The sequence below is a fragment of the Zea mays genome, chromosome 6, assembly GCF_902167145.1.
Source record: "Zea mays cultivar B73 chromosome 6, Zm-B73-REFERENCE-NAM-5.0, whole genome shotgun sequence".
NCBI classification, from domain to species: Eukaryota; Viridiplantae; Streptophyta; class Magnoliopsida; order Poales; family Poaceae; genus Zea; species Zea mays.
In genome coordinates, this window is record NC_050101.1 from 52,419,625 (window position 1) to 52,429,131 (window position 9,507).

At 44.8% G+C, this 9,507-nt stretch overlaps 1 protein-coding gene across 1 annotated transcript; it reads right to left on the reverse strand.

Moving 5' to 3' along the window:
• Positions 1–377: 377 nt before the first annotated feature.
• LOC100284928 (uncharacterized) lies at positions 378–5,337 on the reverse strand. Its single transcript, NM_001157823.1, has 7 exons — positions 5,062–5,337; positions 4,827–4,978; positions 1,906–1,999; positions 1,745–1,816; positions 1,487–1,598; positions 1,187–1,323; positions 378–677 (listed from the first exon to the last, which is right to left on the reverse strand). The coding sequence occupies exons 1-7, from the start codon at positions 5,128–5,130 to the stop codon at positions 627–629; spliced, it is 687 nt and encodes a 228-aa protein (NP_001151295.1). The 5' UTR covers positions 5,131–5,337; the 3' UTR covers positions 378–626.
• Positions 5,338–9,507: the final 4,170 nt, after the last annotated feature.

The following is a 9,507-nucleotide window of genomic DNA, read 5'->3' on the forward strand; positions in this document are numbered from 1 at the left end:
ACAAATAGTGTCATGTAAGTTACAAAGTAAAAATAAATTCTGCTACCGCATAAAATCATTTTCCATCCCGCATCCATAAATTTAAGATAGTTTTATATCTGAACTTTATAAAGTTATGGAATATCAAATTCTAAACTAAATAAGTTATTTTATTGAGTGAATTACAATTCCTCTAAAATGAAGCGATCTAAACGTCCCATAATGAAGCGATCTAAACGTCCCATGAGAGAAAAACAGAGCAGATGGTTTGTACTTTTGGTGGTTGATGATTAGAACTGATAGATAACACATTCCACTTATCCCCAACTAAAGCTCTTCTAGAAGAGATGTTTAAGGAAGAGCTATTTAGCACATTAGCCACGTATCACCATTTTTTCTCACAGTACGGTATAAACGTGCTGCTCTGGCCTTGCTGCTTTCTGTACAACCATACAGCAAATACAAGAGGATCTTAAAATGTCCCAACTCCCAACTAATTCAATTCAATCAGATTTACACCATCCACAAGTGGAGTGACAAAAAAAATCGAAGTGGTGCGGTACATAACAGCATTTTTACACCCAGCTGTAGATATATAATACGACTTCCTTTATATCGTTGACTGCAAGAAACGTGATTCTGCTTGATTATGTACGAATGGATGCTTGTGGCACTGTAGGCAATCCTAGCTCATCCTCCTGCATCCAAAAAGGAATGAAAAACAAGCAAAACAATTATTACTATGGATCCACCATCGAGATAGTAGTACTCCTATATGCCACTGCAGTCAAGAAAACTGGAAATGGATCCAACTATAAGTTTATAAGATTTTTTTTAGGTTGGCCAGATGTGGATGCTCATTCCATCCGCGTTCAACTTAGAATTCAGGTGTTCTGTCTTCTACCTTATTCTACCTTATAAACTGCCACACCCATAAAGAGAGAACATCCTAAGTTTTTTTTTACCTTCTCCTTCATCACATTTTTCTTCTCTGACGTTCATTGGGATAAATTCGAAACGTGCTAATTTATTTTTGAGATAATAAAATTTAAAAGCGTGGCCCCATGTTGCAATAGGCCAACTGGTTGTTAGCGCACATGACAGAGCTAAAGGAAACCAAATAACTACCATGATGTTGGGTATAAACAAAAGCAACACTAAAAAGTACGCAACATCTAACGTCATTCTCTCACAACAGTTTCACTACCTGCTGCTGGTTTGCCGGGACTGCTGCATGGCCAGTTGGTGCAGCAGGTAAGCTGAGTTCAGGTTCTTGGTCTGGTTGGAGGTAAGATGGGACTGACTCTGATTCGAAGTCCATGTCGGCTTCCAAAGCATCGAGCTCTGCATTTTCCAAGAAACAAAATGAGGGACAGCAGAGAGATAAAGGAGTTTTTGCTCCTTCATAAGCTTTGTAGCAATGTATGCGGTTTGAAAAATATATATATATATATAGCGTTTGCAAATATCCAAGAGAAATCAAAGTGTCAGGATAGTTGAACCGTACCCCCCATAAGTTCTTCCTCATCGATGTCATCTGGGACGTTGTAGCTTCTGCCAAGAGTTTCTTGTATTTCAGTGCTCACATCCATAAGATCCATCATCTCATCTTGCATACTCTATGGATCATAGGAGGTATATGTTCAGATGCAACATCAATCAAAAAGGAAAATAAGCAACAAAGTGTAAATGCATGTAAGGCATCAATGCTGAAAGCGCGAGGAATCTGGTGAGAGTAAAGATGGGAGAATGCTTAATAACATACATCAATATCTTCGAGCTTGACAGTTTTCATCATCCCTTTGAGCTCTTTATTGGCAGCCTTCATCGCAGTCATCTGTCCAATGAGAAGCGTAAGGCTAGGATTCTAGAAGGAAAGTGGCAAGAAATATTAAAGGGTTTTCTCAGGTAACTCTGGAGGTATACAGTTTGCTGAGCATCTTTAAGTCCCTCTGCCGCAAAAGCAACTTGGTCAAGGTTATATGTTTGGTTGTAGAGCATGTCACGCTGCCCTTCGTACCTGTAAAAAAAACAGAGGGTGAAGATTAGGAGCTTAGTAACCGTTGACGAACGGACGGACTGAAGGTTCTCTATTAGGTCCCGTTTGGGAGAGCTCCTGTCAGGGCCTAAGGAGGCCCACGGAGGGGCTGCGACAACAGCAGCCATGGGCCCTCCAAAGGAGATTAGATAAGGATAGTTAGATACAAGATTAGAATATTAGTTGAGATTATTTAGGAGATTAGTTGATATTATCTAGGAAGGTTATCAGTTAGTTTCTTGCGAGTTTTTAGGAGAGTTTTAAGGAGATAAGGATCTGTAGCTAGACAGGGCCGGCCAGCCGGCCTATTTATGTAATCAATAGATGAGAAATAAAGTAGGCAAGAATTAGAAGGAAAAAACCCTCCTCTTGCTCGGCAGTGGGCAGAGGCCCCCGGCCGACATTCCTGTCCATCGATACCCCTCTCCAATCCCTCACCGATCTAGCGACCATAACATCTGGTATCAGATAGCTTGAGTTTCGATCTGATCACATGGCTTCTGCTGCCAATTTCGCGGCAGCGTCCTGGCAACCGGTGTCCCCATCTCCATAGACTGTGTCGCATGTCACCTTTGTCACGCCGTCCTGGCAACCGGCGTCCCTATCTCCATGGGTTGCGCCGCATGCCACCTTCGTCACGCCATCCTGGCAACCGGCGTCCCCATCTCCATGGGCAGCATCGCCTGCCAATTTTGTCAACACATCCTGGACGTCGGCGTGCCCATCTCCAGGGACAATGCCAAATTTCATCACATCATCTTCGTTGACGGCGCCTCCGTACCCATGGACAACGCCACTAAGGGCAGCCATGGCTCAACAATCACCAGCTCCATTGATGGGGGACTTGTGGACCAACATAAGGGTTGATCTCGCAAAAATGCAAGAGACGCTACGGATGGTTGAGCAGGGGCTACTGCAAATCAAGGCAGCAGTGCAACATGAGCAGCAGCAGCTGGCGTTGTCCGCACGGCTCCAGACGTCGGCGGCTGTGGGCATACAGGCTGCTGCTCGTGGCTTCCTTGCACGACGGAGAATGCGAGAGGTGCGCCGACAGATGCTCGAGGCAGCCTTGGTGACGGTTGACCTCGACACACGGGGGCGTGGCCTCGCCCTGCCGGTCGACCATTAGCAGTGGCACCGGGCCGCTATCTCCAAGTGCGAGCAAGAGCATGGTACGTGTCCCGTGGGCAACGAACTTCAACTCTACGGCAGCGGCGGTAGGGAAGGCACTCCCCTCGTCATCAGCAAGGGCGCACTGTCTAGCGCCACCACATTCCGCTACCGGTCGCTACGCGGGAACCTCCGCTGGTTATTGTTGCGACCTATTCCAGGTGCCCGTCCATGAGCTCCCCTTTCGTACAGATGGCGTCTCTGGGATCCGGGTGGTTGCACACGTGCAAGTCCAATGCGCGGAGGGTGTCCGCCTTATCTTATGGGGTCAAAAAATTCAGATTCGGAATAATAAGATAAGCCAAGATGTAAAAGGCTTGCCTTCTAAGTATCTGGTTTTGGGTCAAGTAGACTCGGTCTTTGAGCACCCGTCATGCTGCAGCTCGAGGACGAGCTGCTTGTCCAGGAGGGGTGTAGTGTCAGGACCTAAGGAGGCCCACGGAGGGGCTGCGACAGCAACACCCATGGGTATAGTTAGATATAAGATTAGAAGATTAGTTGGGATTATTTAGGAGATTAGAAGGTCATCGATTAGTTTGTTACGAGTTTTTAGGAGAGTTTTAAGGAGATAAAGATCTCTAGCTAGACAGGGACGACCAGCCAGCCTATTTATGTAATCAATAGATGAGAAATAAAGTAGGCAAGAATTAGAAGGGAGAAACCCTCCTCTTGCTCGACAGTGGGCAGAGGCCCCCGGCCGACGTTCCTGTCCATCGATACCCCTCTTCAATCCATCACCGATCTAGCGACCATAACAGCTCCACTCCCTGATTCTTCAACTTTGTTTCTTGTTTCTCTGATAGAGTGATTCTAGTGGATTCCTAGGAGGGAGCAGGGCTGTGAGCTGACAAAAAGTGATTCCCCCCCCCCCCACCCTGATCCCCACCTGAATATAATAAGGACCAGAGTGAATTAGGTTTTTTAGCTCCCAGCTTCTAGTGTAAATGGAGAAGTGATTCTCTCCCAATCCCCACCTAAATCAGTTGGTATTTTGAGTGTTTGGCTGACTAGAAGTGATTCTCTTCGGAGAAACTGAAGCTGGAGCTCTTCCAAACGGCCCCTAAAATTTCTTTTTTTTTCTGGAAAACTAAAAGAATGTACTAAGGAAGTGGTAATAAAAGCAATCTCATTTTCCCCTTGCCTAGGTCTTGGAGAAACTATTACTATACTCAACTCCCTCGAGTCATGATGCAATCGACATGTTGTTTGCAAAATTGACATGGACACACATCAGAAAATCAATTTATACATATTTATCTATACTGGTGTTGACAGTATATATTATTATATACAGAAATAGCCAAATAGGAATAGGATAGTTAAAATGTCTGTATCAAGTAAGACAACAGTTGTATGTTTATGGAATGCATTGATTGATTCAGCACAATCCCAAGCAGTTAGCTAAAGATGAGTAGATGCAATCATGCAAATAAGCATTGAAGGTAGGCTGGCTCTCATGTATGGACATGGTAAAGTAGACATCTTTGTAATTATCTGAAGCAGGAGTGTAATCAAAAAGTAAAGTAATAAATTGGTAATGTACTAGTCGAGGAGAGATGTACTGCATGTATGTGAATGAAGAGAGCAAGGGCTAGGGGGGTGGGGGTGCAGAGAGCAGGAAGGGACGGTGGTGGCTCACATCCTGCGCTGCTTGAGGACCCTCATGGCTCGTGCCTTGACGGCCTCCTGAGCGGGGCCTGGGCGCGTCTTCTTGATCTGCTCCTTGTAGCGCGCGAGCTCGGCGTCGAGCTTCTTGATCTTTTCATCGACGGTGTCGCCGCGCTTGGTGATCTGCAGGGAGGAATCGATTTGATTGAATCTGCAAGGATTGATATGTAATGAAAGAAGGAAGGAACTTGGTTGATGATACGTACTCTGTCGGTTGCGTCCTGGATTGTGGGCGGCGGATCCTTGTTCTTCTTGGCGCCGAAGATCTTCTTCATGTTGCCGGCAAGCGGGCGGCCTTGCTGGTTGTGTAATACTATGAAGGATTCGGATGAGATGAGATCCCCAATCTAATCTGGTAGAGAGAGATGACAGGCGACTCGGAGTTGGGATCGAAGAAAGTAGCCTAGGACTAGGAAGAAGAGGAACGCGCAAGAGAAGAGACCAAGAGAGGGGAAATTTCCGTGAAAGTTAAAAAGTCTCCTCGTCTTGACTCGGCCAGGCCACACACAAATGGAGTCACGGACTCCGACCGCACGACCCCACCCAAGCCGAAACCCAAACCCAAGTGGCCCAAGCCCAATGGCCCAAGTAGCAGCGCCTGGGTCGAATATACAGTGGTCTCTACTCTTTCGACTCATCTCTTTATATTTTTTTAATGCGGAATTTTTTTTCTGGTTTCTATGTTTTTCATTTAAAAATAAATTAATTCTCATGAAATTCCTATATAATTATTTTAAAAATATTCTATTTTAAAGGATGTCTTAGTTCCTTCCTTGCCCCTAGTAGAGTTCATTTTTCTTAACCAAAATTAACAATGAATCAAATATTGTACCTTAGTGGTGTTTTCACATGATAATAGGAATCTAATTAGACAATTTGATCATCTAGTACTATTATGCATTGAAATTATATGTACATATAAACCAAACCTTAGTGATACACGTGAGAGTAAGCAAAAATATTGAAAGTCGCATAGAGGGGGGGTGAATAGGCAAATCTGAAATTTATAAATTTTAAGCACAACTACAAACCGGGGTTAGCGTTAGAAATATAATCGAGTCCGAAAGAGAGGGCGAAAAACAAATCACAAGCAAATAAGGCGGATGACACGGTGATTTGTTCTACCGAGGTTCGGTTTTTGCAAACCTACTCCCCGTTGAGGTGGTCACAAAGACCGGGTCTCTTTCAACCCTTTCTCTCTCTCAAACGGTCACTTAGACCGAGTGAGCTTCCTTCCTTGGTTTCTCGGGTCACTTAGACCTCGCAAGGACCACCACACAATTGGTGTCTCTTGCTTTGCTTACAAGGCTTTGAGAGTAAGAATGAGAGAAAGAAGAAAGTCAACCAAGCAACAAGAACAACAGAAGAACACAAGTCGATCTTCTCAAAAGTCCTAAAAACTAGAGTTGAATTGTGTACTTTGATTCGATCGGTGGCTTTGATTTGTGTCTTGGAGTGTCGTGTATTGCTCTTGTATTGAATGAGGAGTAGTGAATGCTTGGGTGCCTTGAAGAGTGGTGGTTGGGGAGTATTTATAGCCCCAACCACCAAAATGGCCGTTGGGGAACTCTGCTGTCGACGGGCGCACCGGACAGTCCGGTGCGCCAGCCACGTCACCCAACCGTTAGGGTTCGACCGTTGGAGCTTCTGACATGTGGGCCACCGGACAGTCCGGTGGTGCACCGGACAGGTCCTATTCACTGTCCGGTGCGCCATCTGGCGCCTGCTCTGACTCTGCGCGCGCAGTCGACACTGTTCACTGTTCACTTTTGCAGTCGACCGTTGGCGCTGATAGCCGTTGCTCCGCTGGCACACCGGACAGTCCGGTGAATTATAGCGGAGGGCGATTCCAGAAACCCGAAGGTGGCAAGTTCAGAGCGATTCTCCCTGGTGCACCGGACACTATCCGGTGGCACACCAGACAGTCCGGTGCGCCAGATCAGGGCAGCCTTCGGTTATCTTTTGCTCTTTTTATTTGAACCCTTTCTTGGACTTTTTATTGGTTTGTGTTGAACCTTTGGCACCTGTAGAACTCATAATCTAGAGCAAACTAGTTAGTCCAATTATTTGTGTTGGGCAATTCAACCACCAAAATCATTTAGAAAAAGGTGTGAGCCTATTTCCCTTTCAATCTCCCCCTTTTTGGTGATTGATGCCAACACAAACCAAAGCAAATATATAAGTATAGCAATTGAACTAGTTTGCAAAAGATAAGTGCAAAGGTTACTTGGAATTAAACCAATATACATTTTTTAGGATATGCATGGATGCTTTCTTCATTTTTAACATTTTGGACCACACTTGCACCACAAGTTTTGTTTTTGCAAAATCCTTTGGAAATTCTTTTCAAAGTCTTTTTGCAAATAGTCAAAGGTAAATGAATAAGATTTTGAGAAGCATTTTCAAGATTTGAAATTTTTTCCCCCTGTTTCAAATGCTTTTCTTTTGACTAAACAAAACTCCCCCTCAATGAAATTCTCCTCTTAGTGTTCAAGAGGGTTTTAGATATTAATTTTGAAAGGGATCATACCAATTTTGAAATTATATAAAAAATAAGATACCAATCGAAGAACTTCTTTTAATACAAATTGAAAGACTACATTTTTGAAATTGGTGGTGGTGTGGTCCTTTTGCTTTGGGCTAATACTTTCTCCCCTTTGGCATTGTTGGGGGCCTTCGACTTCCGAAGGTCCTCAAAAACATAATTTGACAATGTTTTCCAAGTATGTGAGCAGGTATCTTCGGAATCAGGTTGCGGATATACAAAAGCATGGTCAAGACGAAGCTTGACTGAAATAGAAGACGATCGTGACGAAGGATGAAACGATCACGAAGCTATGTGCAGAAAAGCTTCGGCATGACAACAGAAAAGGGGAACCGACTTAAAGATGAAAAGCCAAATTAAACCTTGGAGAATTACTATAGAGTTATTGATAAAAGCAAAGGGCATTAATGTAATTTTACATGGGCTGCGTCCCGTGCCTATAAATAGATGAACAATACTCCTGTACTGTTCACGCTGACTTGGCATTGGCATTTCGTTTGTACCCTTACTTTCCTTCAAGCCGAAGGTACATTTGTAATTTATTATTGTTTACATAAGTAAAATAAATAGAAATAAATTAATAATAATGTTCAAACTAATCATGTTATTTTCCGTATTTTATGCATAAATCTTTCCTTATCTTTTATTATGATTATGAAGGTATGACCTTCATAACCTTCGTCCGAAATCCATTATATCCAAGGGGAAATAATGCTTCGAAGAACGAAGGGCTTTAATATTTAACATTTTATGTTGCCTTGTTCTTAATTCATAGCATTTGAGAACAAGTCCCCAACATTGGCGCCCACCTCCGGTGAACTCACTTCCATTTTTTGAGCTTTGAACACCTTCGGCAAGCATCACCTTCGTCATGCCGCCGAAAAAAGCTTCAGCGACAGGGGCTGCCACTCTGCAACCGTTGGACCCCAATCAGGACGTCCTTTCTCTCAGGGAGGCCCAAAGCCAGAAGAGGAAGGCCACTAGTCCAACACCTCCGGAGGACGACTTGGATCAAGAGATCCAAAACCTGGAGATCCTTCAGCAACAGGTGCAACGAAAGAAGGAGAAGATGGCTCGTTTAGCTGACCTTCAGAGACAGATAGATGAAGCTTCGGAAGAGGTTCGTCATCTTGTTCAAGATGACCAGAACCGAAGGCCTCCGCGCAGAGAGCTTCATCAGAAAGGATTCTACAATGAGGACGACTGGTATGAAGATTTCCATCATTGAAATTTTGCTTTTGATGACGCTTCTCCTCTATCAACAGAATTGCAGGCTACACCATGGCCCCAATCTTACAAGCCACCCCAGCTCCCCATGTGCGACGGTCATACAGACCCGAAGCAATTCTTGATGAGCTATGAAGCAACCATATCTTCGTATGGTGGCAATACTGCAGTCATGGCAAAGTCTTTTGTCATGGCCGTCAAGAGTGTCGCTCAAACCTGGTACTCCTCTCTTCGGCCAGGGACAATCACCTCTTGGCAGAAGCTGAAGGATATGTTGATAACCAGTTTCCAAGGGTTTCAGACGAAGCCAGTTACTGCTCAAGCTTTATTCCAGTGTACCCAGGATCACGAAGAATACCTCCATGCGTATGTCCGAAGGTTTCTGCGTCTGAGGGCACAGGCGCCAACAGTGCCCAATGAAATTGTCATTGAGGCCATGATTAAGGGACTTCGGCCGAGACCTTCAGCGCAATACTTTGCCAGGAAGCCACCACAAACTTTGGAGAAGCTGCTCCAGAAGATGGACGAGTATATCCGAGCTGACAATGACTTCCGCCAAAGAAGGGAGGAGGCATTCAGGTTCTCTGAAATGACCAGGGGCTTCGGAGGAAGATTTCATCTGAGGCACGTCAGGTCAATTCATAACTCCACTCAAAGTGATGATAGAGGGAGCCAACAGCAAAGGCCACAATACTCTTCGCAAGCTTCGGGGCAACAGCAAAGCTCTGTTCGGCCGCCAGCGCCAAGGGGCAGAGGCGCCAGGGGCTTTGGGGGAAGATTTGGGGATCAGCCAAGAAGAATTTACTGTCTATTCTGTGGTGAAGACAAGGGCCATACCACCAGGATGTGCCACGTCACCATACAGAAGCAAAAGGAGATA

Excerpts from the sequence above, each read along its gene's own strand:
- LOC100284928 (NM_001157823.1), bottom strand. The coding sequence starts at position 5,130 with ATGAAGAAGATCTTCGGCGCCAAGAAGAACAAGGATCCGCCGCCCACA. Across the intron at positions 2,000-4,826 it reads GTCCTCAAGCAGCGCAGGAT|GTACGAAGGGCAGCGTGACA; the intron begins GTGAGCCACCAC and ends TTTTTTTTACAG. Across the intron at positions 678-1,186 it reads TCCCGGCAAACCAGCAGCAG|GAGGATGAGCTAGGATTGCC; the intron begins GTAGTGAAACTG and ends TTTTGGATGCAG.